Source organism: Lynx rufus, unplaced genomic scaffold (genome assembly GCF_022079265.1).
Source record: "Lynx rufus isolate CCGP_SWC_20201006 ecotype Redwood Valley unplaced genomic scaffold, mLynRuf1.p SCAF_9, whole genome shotgun sequence".
NCBI lineage: Eukaryota > Metazoa > Chordata > Mammalia > Carnivora > Felidae > Lynx > Lynx rufus.
The window spans coordinates 98,390,498-98,405,919 of record NW_025814897.1 but is presented as its reverse complement, the minus strand read 5'-3'; the positions used below and the strand labels follow the sequence as shown (position 1 = coordinate 98,405,919).

The following is a 15,422-nucleotide window of genomic DNA, read 5'->3' as shown; positions in this document are numbered from 1 at the left end:
CAGCCCTGCAGATGTTTGTACTGAAAAGGCCATTTAAACTAGACTATAAGGATAGAAAGGCAATCAAGATACACAAAAGGGACCTATTTGCGAACAAGGTTCGGTTAAGAACACTACTCAGGCTTGATCTCCACACACCTACGTGTAATGTGGGCATACCTTTTAAAGTGGGATGGTCGAGCAGTGGCTCCTGCTTCGTAGGGGTCATGACCCCTTTAAGACTTTGTTGAAAGCTGTGGGTCCTCTCTCCAGAATGATACACATTCACACCTAATACACTCATTTTTGCACGTGATTTTGAGGACATTGGGATGTTCTGAAGCCTAAGCATGAGTACCTCTCACCCACCAGTATCAAGTCTTCACTATATCTTTATATGTGGAGAAAAAGTTTATAGTTTACCCGGTTATTCACTGTGTACGGACATTGGGCTGGTTCATCTGTAACATTTTGCAAGTGAAGAGTACATTACTTCTAAAAATACTAAAGATTATTAAAGAGAAGTAACATTTAGTGGTAAAGGTTGCTATTTACTGCCACTCTCCTGAGTGCTTTACGTAAATAACATACACAGTCCTTACCTGAACCCTAAAAAGGCTATTATTATTATTATTATTATTATTATTATATTATATTATATTATATTTTTTAGAAAAGAAAACCAAGGCATAGAGAGATTAAGTAATTACCGAAAGTCATAGAGGTGGTGTATGTGGTAGAGCCAAGATTTGAACCCAGATGTTCCGGTGAAAAAGTCTGTCCATCCATTGCTCTTCTGTACTGCCCTATAATACCAAAAAAAGAAATGCCAATGTTATAGAAAATGCCAAAGTAAGAAAAAGAGTAATTCCTTTGTAAATCAGATAGCTAGAGTATAAATTTTACCATCATCTCCACTTCAAGGCTATTTGAAAACGAGGCATTCAGACCCACTTTTAAAACCCCCTGGCCAGGATTTGTATTTCTTCCGAAGGACTGCTTATCAGATTACTTTTGTTGGAGTTGATTAGTTTGTTCTCTTGGAAAAATACAGTTTGATCAGAAAGTGTTTACATGGAAGGAGTGTGGTAGAATTCATTGTTTCCTAGTATGTGGGAGTTTTCTCTCTTAACCCGGGAACTTTCTGTTCAAGTAACATTCCCTGTCCTACAAATCAGAGGAAATACTTATGGAATACTTCCGATAGCTGTTCCCTTCCCTAGTAATCTCAGTTCTGTGCTGCTTTGGGATGGTGAGTGACGGTAAGGGGGCCAGGGGACCTGATATATTTAATAGATTTAGCTAAGCTTGTTTTATATTATTGTTTTGTTAAATAAGACCTTTAATGTTAAAAGCCAAAAGACCCTCAAGTTTTTGGTTTCTGTCTTTACAGTAAACTGCCAATATTTGTTGGATGCTCTCGGTGTGCTAGATTCTGGTGGTCCTGGTCCCTGCCTAGAATCTAGTCTATTACCATCATTTTCATTCATTCTGTAAATATTTACTGGGTCTCTATTATATGCAAACACCGTACTAGGCAATGTAGAAGGTAGATTCACAAATAAGACAGAATCTCTGTCTTCGAGAATTTTGAAAGTTTAGAGGAGAGGAAAATGTAAACCATTAACAAAGAAGAATAAAATGAAAGTACTAGTGAGGAACTGTGAAAAGACCACAGGACAGAGTAATTTTAACTAGACGGATCAGAGATGCTTCATAAATGAGGTGGCATTTGAGCACGATGTGGACAGATGAATGCAATTTCAGTGAGGGAGCAGAGGGGGGAGAGCATCACAGATGTAGAGAACAGTGCGGACAAAAGCATGGAGTCACAACAGTAAATGCGTGCCCGAAGAACAGCAAGGAGGCTGTTGTGGCTGCAGCATGGACTCTGGGAGAGAAAGGGAGAAAGAGGCTAGCTTGTAGAAGCCCTCCAATGCAGACAGAACCTTTGGGGTTTGGGGCAGTCATAGGGAGTCATTAAAGGTTCGTGAACTCAAGGACAAATGAATGGGAGGTTGCATATGTCCTATACTAAATATCTAGGTTCAGAAAGGAATGGCTATTAAGTAGCAATTAAGGCAGACAAAGAGGACATGCTAGGAAGAGAAAGTTTTTTATTCTAGCATGGACCAAGGCATGGGGAGTGGGGAGACCAGCTCCCTTTACTCAGTTAACTCAAGCTCATCCTTGTATGTAGATTTTGACATTTTTTCAATCTATAGAAAAAAAAAGAAGAAGAAGGAAAATAGAAAAAAATAGGAAGAGTTGAATGCAGGTATACCCTTCAACTTCTATTCAACTTCTCACAACCCTGTCATTTTTAACGATGTAATACAAATGTAAAGAAGCATGCAGTTAAAAAAAACAAATAGAAAATAAACCCTTAGGGACAAAAAGGGGGTTGGGGTGGTTCTATTTGCAGTCGTCTGAGTGTGCAACAGTTACCTTCCACTCAGAATTAAACGAAAAGAGTCTAAAATAGGTATGGAAGTTCATTAGAGCCCATAGTAATAATCCCTCTAACTTCTCATTTGTTCATTAGAGCCTGTCTGTTTTAAGTCAGAACCTCATGTTCTCCAGGTAAACAACAATAATAACTTGGTAAAAATAAATAAATAAATAAATAAATAAATAAATAAATAAATAAATAAAAAGGATTTTGCTTTTAGTGCTTCTTGGCCTGTATTTCGGCATTAACTTCTAGTTGGTGCACTTTGGGTTTTGTCAAAAGTAACCTCTTCATGAAACCGTGTAGAAACTGCTATCTTATCTTGAAGCTGATCACAATTGGGTGGCATCAGCCAGCCAGACACTAACCACAGCTTCCAGAAAAATAATTTTATTCGTTGTTGGACACCTTTCCTCTCTGTGTCTTCTCTTCTTCTTGCCAAAAAGGTCGGAGGTTTTCGTTAGGTTTGGATTTCAAAATTCTGGATTCTCTTTGTCATCTAAACTCTAACACTCCCAAGAGTTGTGTTTATATTTCCAGGTACTTAGAATACAGTAAGCACCAGAACAGGGGTAGAGATTTAAGCAATACCTGTGTTAATACCTGGTGTCAATAACTAGTTAGTGAATATATTTTTATTTTTTTTTAAGTTTATTTATTTATTTTGAGAGAGAGAGAGACAGAGGGGTAGAGGGAGAGAGAATCCCAAGCAGGCCTTGCACTGCCAGCGAAGAGCCCGATGTGGGGCTCGAACTCAGGGGCTGTGAGATCAAGACCTGAGCTGAAATCAAGAGTAAGACATTTAACCGACTGAGCCACCTAGGCGCGCCCCATAAATACATTTTTCAGAAAGTTTTCATTGGTGAATATAGCACCAGGTCTTGTGCCTGTGTATACAGAGGATTATGTAGATGCTAGAATACATGTTGTGAAATTGGCTACAAATAAATATAAACTAGAATAAAATGCTAACCTAAGATGCGAACAAACAAATTTGTTAGCTTTCAGGGTTTTTTAAGTGTTGCGGTTAATGGTAAGTATTATAATTCAGGTGAGTTTGAGGTTTTACTCCGTTTTTTAGCATAATCACTTTAGGATTATTCAAAATATTGGTGATAATTTACGTGAACCAAGGACGCCTCAAACAAAATTACATGACCTCTTTCAAAGCAGTGACAGTATGCACCACCATTTTTTTTAAAACCCATGTCAATGAGTTCTGCTGATTAGAGCTTTTACTTCCATAACCTGTGCTGGGAACAAGATGGAATGCCATCTGTGTGACTTGCTTACCGCTTGAAAAGTTCTTTGTGTTTTAATGTCTTAAACTGAAAGATAGGGCTGATATCACACCGGGTTATGCTCTGTCTCTCTCTGTCTCAAAAATAAATAAACGTTTAAAAAAATTTTTTTAATAAAAAAAATAAAAGTAAAAAATAACACTTATTATAAATAGCTGGCAATGTAAAGTCAGTCCTTCCTGCTACACTCCCGTAATGCTTCTTTTTTAAAAAAATATTTTAATGTTTATTTATTTTTGAGAGAGACGGAGAGACAGAGAATGAGCGGAGGAGGGGCAGAGAGAGAGGGAGACACGGAATCCAAAGCAGGCTCCAGGCTGTGAGCTGTCGGCACAGAGCCTGACGCGGGGCTTGAACTCACGAACCACGAGATCATGACCTGAGCTGAAATCTGACACCCAACCAACTGAGCCACCCAGGCACCCCTCCCGTGATATTTCTAATGACATGTAGCATTTAGCTTTGGTTTGGTTTTTATCCTGGATAGATAGCAGATGACCCACTACTTCCCAGGATAAATATCAGCATTCCCCTCTTACTCCCATTTCACCTTTGAGGAGGCAGTGGCAAGGACAATGAGATGCGCCTGTGTTGTTGACTAGAGAAGAGGAAACAAAGATTTGGGCGATTTTAATTACAAGCATTAATAAGGATTGCTCATAGGCTACGATGGGTTAGATGAGGCGAGGTCATTAATTGTTTTCGTTGAAAGAAAATAAAGAGGTTAAAAGATAACGTACGTGTGTGTTTACGACAGAACATAGAAATCGTTACCTAGAAAAAAAACAACTTAATACACAAGTTCTGACACAGTCACTGAAATAGAAATGCACAAGGGGATTTGTCCAGATCTCTTTCGGGGACAGCGGGGTCCTTTTCACTGGTGTGGAGCAGTGCTGTCCAGTAGAACTTTCCGCGGTGTTAGAAATCTTCACTGTCCAGTTTGGTAGCCACTAACCACAAGTGGCTCTTGAACACTTGAAATGTAGACAGTGTGACTGAGGAACTGATGTTTTAATTTTATTCTGTTTTGTTTTTTTTTCCAACATTTATTTATTTTTGGGACAGAGAGAGACAGAGCATGAACGGGGGAGGGGCAGAGAGAGAGGGAGACACAGAATCGGAAACAGGCTCCAGGCTCCGAGCCATCAGCTCAGAGCCCGACGCGGGGCTCGAACTCACGGACCGTGAGATCGTGACCTGGTTGAAGTCGGACGCTTAACCGACTGCGCCACCCAGGCGCCCCATTTTTATTCTGTTTTAATTTGAATTTAAATAGCCATGTGTGGCCAGTAGCTACCAAATTGGACAGTACAAGTGTAGAATAAGAAGAAAAAGGTGGAGTCGTGTCAAAATCAGAACGAGCATATTGGACCAGATAAACTTTCACGTCCCTGAAACGTTTGGATCTGGAGTGAGTAGCGGCACGAGAGAGGCGTGTATGCCACGTAGCAAGGTTGTTTGCGTTTTCTTGTTTCATAGCTGGCCCCTTTAATTACTCTAGTCAGAAGTCTGGAAACTGCGGCTACAGAGCCACAGTGGCACTTCGGGGAGCATCAGTCAGCCCCGCCACCTCTGTTCATCCTCTGATCTATAAGCCTTTTTGAAACGCAGGTGTTTGTTTCCACCTTGTCATATCTCACTGGATCTTTGATCGCTTCTGCAGCAGTCCTCCGGAGAAGAAATGGTAGTTAGTGACTCACATCCCTTTGATATCGAGAGCCGGTGTTTACAAAACTAGTCGGTCAATAGGTTTTACTATCTAGAGTTTGGGATTTACTGCCTCTGAGGCAACAATTGTGCAAATCCTCACGCCAGTTTCCCTTCCTCCTCTCTAGGGTGACACTCGAATGAAAAGACACTGTCCTTTCATCCCAGCTTTTGTGTCACAGGAGGCAGATAACCAGAATTATATGATGGCTTTCTTCATATTGATGAGGTTGTAGCAATTAAAGATAGTGATGGTGTGTACCTCATCGATTTGCAACTTCTACAGAGTTTAAATTAATTGAGAGCAAGAAAAGAATAAAAAACCAGACTAAATAGGTATACTCATATTCTTTATCTGTAAACCCACCCCATTCATTGTTGAAAATCCTGTGCCCATATCTGTCTGTAGTTATTACTGTGAACTGGAAGCTAACTTTGAAAACCCTGGCACAAACTAGAGATTATCCTTCCCTATAGTAAGAAGTGTGCTGTGCGTACCCATAAGAAATGTTCTAGTGAGAAACTTGATCATGAGAATCGTTGCATTGTTTTCTTCTGGGGATTAGCAGCATATTGTTTAGCGGGGTCACACTTCAGTGTCCTAATATCTGTTCTCCATGTCTCCTAGAAGACTGTAACTACAGCTTCTATGATTACCACAAAGACACTACCTCTCGTCTTGAAAGCAGCAACTGCGACCATGCCTGCCTCTGTTGTGGGCCAGAGACCTACCATTGCTATGGTGACCGCCATCAACAGTCAGAAGGCTGTGCTCAGCACTGATGTGCAGACCACACCGGTCAACCTCCAGACGTCTAGTAAGGTCACTGGGCCTGGGGCAGAGGCTGTCCAAATTGTGGCAAAAAACACAGTCACTCTGGTAAGCCAGCAGCTGCTACTCATGTGTGCCCACATGAGAGGGTTCAGGATATGCATTTGTAGAGTATATCCATTTTATGCCCCTGCTGGATTTTTTTAGTCTCCGTCATTCAACCATACCAAGTTTTGCCTTTGGGGCTGACAAGGGAGTATGGCATTCCTGCCGGATGCTCAAACAGCTGTAGAAGTGTCCTCGACACCAAGGAGGTTACCTGAGGTCAAAGTTATGACCTGGCTTGTGGGGGAACGTCCTTCATAGCAGCATGCACACTGTTTCATGTATCTCTCTCCATCCTGTTCGCAAACCTTCCTGTGATACTCGAATGCTTACACTCTCTGGTTCTGTATTACCGATTTGGGGAAAACTCCCTGCTGAATTCCTTTAGCTCAAATTTAGTTTAGTTGAAATGGGCTGCACCCAGGAAGTCCCAGAGCAAGCTGAGGTGCTTTACAAATATTCGAGAAATCCAAAAATTAACAATGTCCGTGTCCAAGGTCCATCAGAAAAAAGATCCCTTGAGGAAGAAGTACTTGAACCAAAATTGTTGATGAGAGTCTAGGGTAAAACCATTTAGAAACTGATGCTCTCTGAAGCTTGGGGTAAATAGAACCAAATTGTGGTTTGGAAAAGTCCTTTCTTAAAATGCCAGCTAAGAGCTCTTGGTGGTTTTTGAATGATGACCAGTGACGAGTGAAACTAGATAGCAGTGAAGTGACGCTTCAGCACTTACTAGGAATCTTGAGAGAAGCAACCAGCTATCTCAGCCAAATGCTGAGAGTTAGAGAGTTCCCTACAGGAACAAAGCTATTCACCGCTAGAGAAAGCTCTTCTATTAGGAAGAAGCCCATTTGGCCAGGCAGCAAGTTTGATTTTACTTTGGATCCAGTCTTGATTTTTATAATACGTACATGCAAGAGTTCTTGAATGTCAAAGGAAATTGTCTAAGATTGCTGAGCCTGCTGTGTTTTACATGAGGCAGGTAAGGAAAATGAAATGCGGTTGGTTCATTTTGTAGGCTGGAGCATGCAGGTGAGAGAGTAAGACAGTTTTCTCAAGGCAGAGTCAATTCAGATGGGTAATTCTACAATGAAAACTTTTAGAGAGGATTATCTGACCCAGATAATAGCGATGCTAAAATTACTTGAAGAACGCCTAAGCTTTGTTATTGAACAATTATTGTCCTCTGGTTTATTTATGTTTCCCATTTTTTAGCAGGTTCAGGCAACACCTCCTCAGCCCATCAAAGTACCACAGTTTATCCCCCCTCCTCGACTCACTCCACGTCCAAACTTTCTTCCACAGGTGAGTAAATTAGTGACAGGCCCAGTGATGGGTTAGCCGAGACAAAAGTCCTCATGGGCCCTTTCTAAGCAGCCTGAAGTGTGCTTATCAGCTCAGCTGTGTTCAGATCTGACTTGGCTGAAGATTCTACCTGCTGATTTCTGTACCATGAAGAGGTGTATTTTATCACCAGGGTTTCTAGGCAATGACCAAAGGCAGTAGCAGAGGGATGAGAAGAAAAGGAAAATTTAAGATAGCACCATTATAAACCTTACAATGTTAACTTACTGGAAATTTAACCAAACCTGCCTACCAGTGGGGAAGGAATATAATTACTACTTTTTTTTTTCCTAGATGCCAAAGAGAGTAGGGAAGGAAACAATAGCCAAACTAACTCGTAGAAACCTTTTAGTTTTACTGTGATAGGTGATGGCATTAAGCATCATACTTAAACACAAAGCCTTGCCTATAGAGGTTTAGACTAGGGGTCTACACAGGGAACTTTCTACCTGGGCTCAAGCAGCTCTGCTTGCCCATATTCTCCTGATAATCGGACTGAACTCACCATTCTCATTACAGAGTGTCAGGATTGCCCCAGTCTGGGTTTTGAGGGGACTTGACTTGCCAGGTAGAAAGGCTAGGAGTTCCCATCTGAGGCCCCATGTGGCAGGCAAAGAGAGAAGAGAAAAGAAATTTGTGTTCAGTGGCCATAAGTGATTTCTGAATTGCCTGTGTGGTAGGGATGGGCATTGCTAATGTGAGAGAAGGTGATTTCAGTCATTTATCAGGTAGATCCTTAATAAATACCGTATATATCAAAAAAGGCACTAAGCACTGTGGATATGCCAGTTTTCAAGATAGACTTTCTCTGTCCTCAGAGAGCTTCAGACATGTGTTCAGACAATTACAGTGTCCATTATGGGAAGTACAGTTTAGTCTGACCACATGTGGGAGGGACACCCAACTCATTCTTAAGTTTTATAGAAAGTTTCATGGAAGAGTTGGCATTCAGTCTAAGACTTAAAATCCTAGTAGAGTTAGCCTGTCCAAATTTTGGGGGAAGAACAAAAATGTCCCAGGCAGAGGGTAGAGCATATATGCAAATCCAGGATGGAGAGATACATGTAAGCTTAAGGAACCAAAGGAGATTTGGTGTGGCTAGGCATAGTGGGCCATGTGGCTGACTCAGGCTAAGGCAAGAGGTGAAGCTGGAGAGGTCCATTGTGCCAGATCTTGTGGCCTTCTAGGCTGTGTAGGAGTTTGGGCAAAAGGCCCTGGGACAAACCCAGGAGCAATGGGGATCCATGAAATCATTTTTAAACAAATGCTTGAAATGATCAGATCTTTGTTTTAGAAAATTCCCTCTTGCCACTGTGTGGAGAATGGATTGAAGATGATCAAGACTGTGGGCAGGAGGTATAGTTAGGACATCATCAACAATAATAGCAGCTAATGTTTAGAGACTCCCGCTATGTGCCACCTACTGTGTTGGGCACTTTTTATGGGTTATCTATTTTAATCTTCACAATAGCCTTGTGAAAGTTAGGTATTACTTTTTTTTAGACAAGGAACGTAGGGCTTAGCCCATGTTTTCCAGACGGTGGGTCATGACCCATTAGTAGGCTGTGTGAAATCAGTATAATGTATTGTAACCAGAGTTTTTAAATAAAATCAGCAAAACAGAATGTGAAATGGTAGAGTACCTAGCACACATGTAATGTTTCGTGAAGTTTTTGTTTTGTAGAGATACAGACATATGTCTATGTGTGTGTGCTGGTTACAGTATGAAATGTATTCCCTACTGTGTGTCTGCGGCAGCCACCACCGGCTCTTCTTTTTTTCTTTTCTTTAAAGTTTATTTATTTTGAGAGAGAGCATGCGCACGCGGGGGAGGGGCGGAGAGAGGGAGGCAGAGAATCCCAAGCAGGCTCTACGTTGTCAGCGCGGAGCCCGACGCGGGGCTCAAACCCACCGACCGCAAAATCGTGGCCTGAGGAGAAATCAGGAGCCCGACACTCAACTGACTGAGCCACCGAGGCGCCCCACACCACCGGGGCATCTTAAGTTCAGCTAAATATTCAGACTCACAAGACTGTCCAGGCCCATACTTGGTACCAGCGTACTTGGAACAATGTGAGACAGAAACCAGAGCTTACCAGCAAGACAGCGTCAAGACATTTTGCTTCAGCCCGTATAGCAGTCTCTGCAGCCGTCTAGTGATTGCTGAGATGCGGGGACATGAGATCCTGAAGAAGACCGTGGTAGAGCCAGCCTGGCACAATAGTCTTATGCTTCACAAGAGCCAGTGCGTCTTGTAACAACTCTGTAGGCATGGCTTTCAGGGTCCTCCCAGTGGACATGCCCGGTTACAAGAGTCACCCCACTGCATGAAGCCCAAAGCAGAGCGTCCCATCAAGTATTTATAATGCTCCCTGTTCAGATTCAGTTCGGATTCAGTTTAGCAGCGAGGGATCATTTTTACCGTAAGCGATGTTGCCTGGTAACATAGTTGACATTCTTACCCTTAATCAGGTTCCCAGGGGAACAGAGCTGGAGCGTTAACTGAAGGTCAAAATTTCATGCATTGGGGGAAAGGATTTTGCCCATAGGGTCACTGTATAGAAAATTTGAAAAATGCTGGCTTAAATCAGGTATGTTACTGAGGCTACCTGGCTAGTAAGTGGGAGGAACCAGGATTTGAACCCAAGCAAGGCTGACCTCATGTTTTTCATTGTAATTTTTGTTACTGTTTCAGTAAGCCAAACATAAGTGGCAGTAAGGACCTAGGAAGTAGCCATAATTGAGAAGGATTTAGGAAGTAGAGGTGAAGTAGGAAGCATCAAGAATGGTTCTGAAGTGTATTTAGCAAGAAAGCCATTTACCAAGGTGATGGTAATAGGAGGAAGAGAGGGTTAGAGGAACAAACAGGTGAGTTTTAGACATGTTGATTTTGTTGTTGATGTTGTTTTGAAAGATTTTATTTTTCAATTAGCAATAATCGCGCCTCGGATAAACCTCATTGGCTACGATACTGCCACTGCGCAAAGCTTAAAAGATTTTATTTTTAAGTAATCTCTACACCCAACATGGATGGGGCTAGGACTTAACAACCCTGAGATCAAGAGTCTCATGCTCCACTGACTGAGCCAGCCAGGTACCCCTAGACATGCTGATTTTTAATTTCTTATGAGATTTCCAAGTAGAGATACATGACAGGAAGTTGAGTATATTCGGAAATGTCTGGTCCTGAGATGCAAGTGTGGATGGACGTCTTCAGTACATAGATGGTAATTGAAGCCATGGGATGGGTGAAAAACCCCAGGAAGAGTGAGAAGATTGGGGAAAAAAGAGGTTCCAGAACAAAACTCTGAGAAATACTTAATGTTTAGGATTGGGCAGAGGAAGAGGAAGTCCACAAATGTGACTTAGAGAGGAGTGGCCAAGAACAGGGAGTTAGAGAGCAAGGAGCTGGGCTGAACTGAATTCACGGACATAAAGAAATTTAGAATGTGAATTAAGATCAATGGCCGCATCATTACCATACTGGGCACAAGTTCTGGGTGAGACCAGTCTCTGGATTAGGCATTTGATCTCAACCTGAGGAAGCAGCATGGTATGGGAGAAGGAGCTAAGGTTTGGATCCAGAAGAACCATGTTGTTGGGTAGCGTTTGGACACCGTTAAGAGCTGATGAGTCTTCTATAAGATTATATATCCTGATATGTATAGGACTAATAACACCAAAATGAATATTAATAAATATTGGTACTCAATACCATTTCACATATATAGTATAAAAGAGCTGGTAATGTTTTAGACTTACAAGACTTATGAAATTTCTTGAAGTAATACAGTAATTGTTCTCTCTTTCCCCATAGGTTCGACCCAAGCCTGTGGCCCAGAATAACATTCCTATTGCCCCAGCACCTCCTCCCATGCTTGCAGCTCCTCAACTTATCCAGAGGCCTGTCATGCTGACCAAGTTCACCCCCACGACCCTCCCTACCTCCCAGAATTCCATCCATCCCGTCCGTGTCGTCAATGGGCAGACTGCAACCATAGCCAAAACGTTCCCTATGGCCCAGCTCACCAGCATTGTGATAGCTACTCCAGGGACCAGACTCGCTGGACCTCAGACTGTACAGCTTAGCAAGCCAAGCCTTGAAAAACAGGTACAGGCAGAGTGTGCATCTGCTTGGGAACAGTGGCCTTGCCATTGAGGCCGGGCTGTCTCTAAATACATTCTCTCAAGAACTCTTCTCTTTATCTCAGCACCATTGTCTGTAACCTGTTGCTTATCACGTGATGGTTTATCCATAATGCAAAAGGGCTAGTCTTACTGAAGAAAGTTGGGTTGTTTTTCCCACCATCCCTGCGCAGAGGGATTCAGATTCCCGTGTGAGTGAGCTCCCCCTGCTGGTTCCGAAGCAGAAATTCACAGATGGGTTCTGCTGGTCTCAGTCAGGAAGCACAGAGATATAACGCACAGAAAATGCCTTATTAGTTTCGGCCCAATAAGAATCCAGATGAAGATACGGCTGTGAAAGTCAGGAAGAGTAAACAAAACAAGGGAAAGGATTTCATTTGAAAGATTTCCCCTGGTTATTACAGATAATGAAGAGCCAAATGAAAAAATTAAAATTTCTAAAAAGCATTTTTTAACTCTAGAGAATACAGACATTTTATTTTAGCTCAGATGTTGAAGCCTCTCGTTTATATTTCTAAAGTCAGATTTTCTCTTAAGAATTCAAGGCTAGAGAAATACAAGTAACCTCCAAAAATACTTACGAGTTCTGTAACAGAAGACTTCTAAAAACAAGAGAAAGGATTTATAGGCAGTTACCATATTCTATTTAAAGAAAGACCAGTGATGAGAAAAGAATTTTGCAAAGAAAAGCATCGTCTTTTAAGAAAGTTGCTTTAAAAAGTCATTGACCTATTTCTAATTGCTCAGGCTTGAGTTCTCATTCATCTGAAAATAGTCTCTAGTGATCCTGAATCTTCTGCTTCTGGATGGCTGACCATGATTCAGAGAGGCTGGCCAGATGGTAGGGTATGAGAGGCTTCCTGCTGCCTTGGCCTTCTTGAACAGAGGATCCTTATGCATAGAGCACCCGGCTTTCTATCCAGACAGCTCATAAATGCAGCAGACCTTCCACTAAAAAGCTAGGTATTAAAATCTTGTGCTCAGAAAACACAAGGGAAAACACATCTGTTTTCCTGGAAAGCTTACTCAGACCCCAGAAAGTGCTTTGAGGAACATTTCAGAAATAGTTACACCTTTTTAGATACACCGTGTTAGATAATGAGCTTTTAAACGCATTATCGGCAGAACTTCATTATTAAAACATAAAAGTAAAATACTGAAGCTGAGAAGTTTGCGTAGGGGCATGTCTGGAGATCATCTCCCCTCGTGCCCTGTGCTGGCTCTCAAAGAACGTGAGGGGCCTTAGAGTTCCAAAGAAGGTGGTTTCAAAGCACTCCTTTAGATTACTAAATAGTATTTTTCTTTGACCTCTCTTTCGATATAGATACTTTTAGGAGACATTTTTTTTCAGTTTCCTTGTATTTTTGCATTTCTTATTTTTTCTGATCACATCTAAGATAATACATATTAATTATGAAAGAAAATTCTAACATTATAGAACTATATAATGTACAAAGTGCATCCACCCCGTAATGTGTGGAAAGAGTAAACTTCCCCATAATTCTAACTCCTGACTCTTGAACAGTATGAACAGTTCAGATTATCTTCCTCCATATTTTCTATAATACATTTTTAAAGCAAAAAAACAATCTATATTTTGTAACTTGCTTTTTTTCATGTTAGATGTTGAATATCTTTTCATGTTTTGGACTTATATGTTAATAGAGTTTTTAGTTTTAATTTTAATGCTGTAAAAAGGTTTTCAGGAAGTCTTAAAAAAGCTTTTCTAAGCAGTAAATTCCACGGTCTCTCTTTTTGTTCATCTAATAGAGGAATCAGCCGTTGCTATTTTAGTTTAGCAGACCACCTGCCATTAACGGGCTTGCAGGTTAGCAAGCTCAGTCAGCAGGGGTGCTCTTTAGACTGGACTCCATTCTCAGAATTTTCTTACTTTAGATCTTTCTGCTATCCGTCTTTTCTCTTCTGTGTTTCATTTCCAGTATCACATTTAGAGCCATTAGGGGATCTCAGAGATGGGCTAAAGAGTAAAGCAATGTAAATATGTAGCCACAGGGGCGCCTGGGTGGCGCAGTCGGTTAAGCGTCCGACTTCAGCCAGGTCACGATCTCGCGGTCCGCGAGTTCGAGCCCCGCGTCGGGCTCTGGGCTGATGGCTCGGAGCCTGGAGCCTGTTTCTGGTTCTGTGTCTCCCTCTCTCTCTGCCCCTCCCCCGTTCATGCTCTGTCTCTCTCTGTCCCGAAAATAAATAAACGTTGAAAAAAATAAATAAATAAATAAATAAATAAATAAATAAATATGTAGCCACAGAAGTACTACTCAGAGTCTGCTCACAGAGTTACCACAACCTGCGTCCAGCATTCTCTATGTGACAAGGCTAGATGGGTTCCTTTCTGCTTTCTTCTGTTTCTTTTAGGGTGATAACATTCATTTAGTAAAAATACGTTGATTACGTGCCAGTTGCTATGCCGAGTGTGATGCCTAAATACAAGGGTGGATAAATGAAAGCCTATACCCTCACAGAGCTCAATCTGTAGTGCATTTCGAACAGGTATGGAGGCTGTGCCTCCAGGGGAGGAAGCATGGCAAGTTGTATAGTTTCAAAGGCCTCCCACCTTGGCATAGAAAAGGAAGAAGGGAGTGTCAGTTACAACAATAGTGCCTCACTTCTTCCCCTGTCAGGCATTGCCAACTTCCTTCAGCCCAGATAAGAGCTCCCTGTCTTACCCTCATTAGAAGCCACATTACACTGCGACTCTGAGAAAATGAGTGCTAGAGTTTGAGGAGCTTTGAGGCTGGAAACATGTTCTAGGCAGAAAAGTAGATGGAACCAGACAGACTTACAGCCCCCATACCGCTGACTTTTATGTCCCTGTCCTCTCTAGCACTCTACAAAATGGGGCTAAACACCTGTTAATGATGGAACGAGCTAAAGCATTTAATTTAAAGGCCATTAGACTGCGCCTGATGCAGTTAGTTCTCAGGAATTATGTTCATTTCTTAATCCACCACACCCACCCCCGCAACAAAGACCTCTGTGTATGTCCCCAAGGCTAAGCTACTGAGAAAAAAGTGCTGGGTTCCCTGTGTGTCTTGGATAGGAACCTACACGAGATCCTCTAAACAGGATCTAAACAGTGCTTCCAAGATGAGAATAGTATCCAATGTATTCTCCTCAACTTCCATTCTTCCCTCTTAGTAAACGTGAGCTGGTAACTCTTCACCTTCCATTTTAACACTGGTGCTCTAGCAGGGAAAAGAGGTCCTAGTGACCAGAGGTGGATTTTGCTTTGCCTTCAATCCAAATTTACTCAACCTTGATTGGTGAAACTATTTGGACATGTATTTATTTGCAAGTGACTAACTTTGATTATTCATGCAGCCAAGTCTCAGAAGGTGAATTTGGAATTCAGGGTGTAAATGGTTAACCTAATTCTAATCTTGTTCGGACTGTTTGATTTCTATCTTTGTAACCAAAAAGAACCGGATTTCTAAATTCAAATAGTCACGAGTGTGAGGCAGTAAATACAAATGAGTAAAGCAGGCTGGAAGTAAACACATGGACTTTTATTTTTCCATTTTCAGTGGGAGCATGAGTATAAGAGATATCCCACTTTTATTCTTAGTTTCTGTTTAAAGTAGTGAGGCAAGCATGA

At 41.6% G+C, this 15,422-nt stretch overlaps 1 protein-coding gene and 1 pseudogene across 11 annotated transcripts in view; one reads left to right on the top strand and one right to left on the bottom strand.

Annotated features, from left to right (window-relative positions):
- The window catches only part of PHF21A (PHD finger protein 21A), a 196,401-nt gene that overhangs the window by 143,107 nt on the left and 37,872 nt on the right, over window positions 1–15,422 (top strand). For 4 of the 11 annotated variants that reach the window (XM_047070573.1, XM_047070568.1, XM_047070570.1 and 1 more), the window contains 3 exons: window positions 6,071–6,322; window positions 7,535–7,624; window positions 11,481–11,774. In XM_047070573.1, coding sequence (XP_046926529.1) covers window positions 6,071–6,322; window positions 7,535–7,624; window positions 11,481–11,774 — 636 coding nt within the window. The remainder of the gene's footprint in view (window positions 1–6,070; window positions 6,323–7,534; window positions 7,625–11,480; window positions 11,775–15,422) is intronic. The other 7 variants (XM_047070575.1, XM_047070571.1, XM_047070574.1 and 4 more) reach the window with 4 other exon arrangements.
- LOC124506619 (uncharacterized) lies at window positions 10,565–10,652 on the bottom strand (annotated as a pseudogene).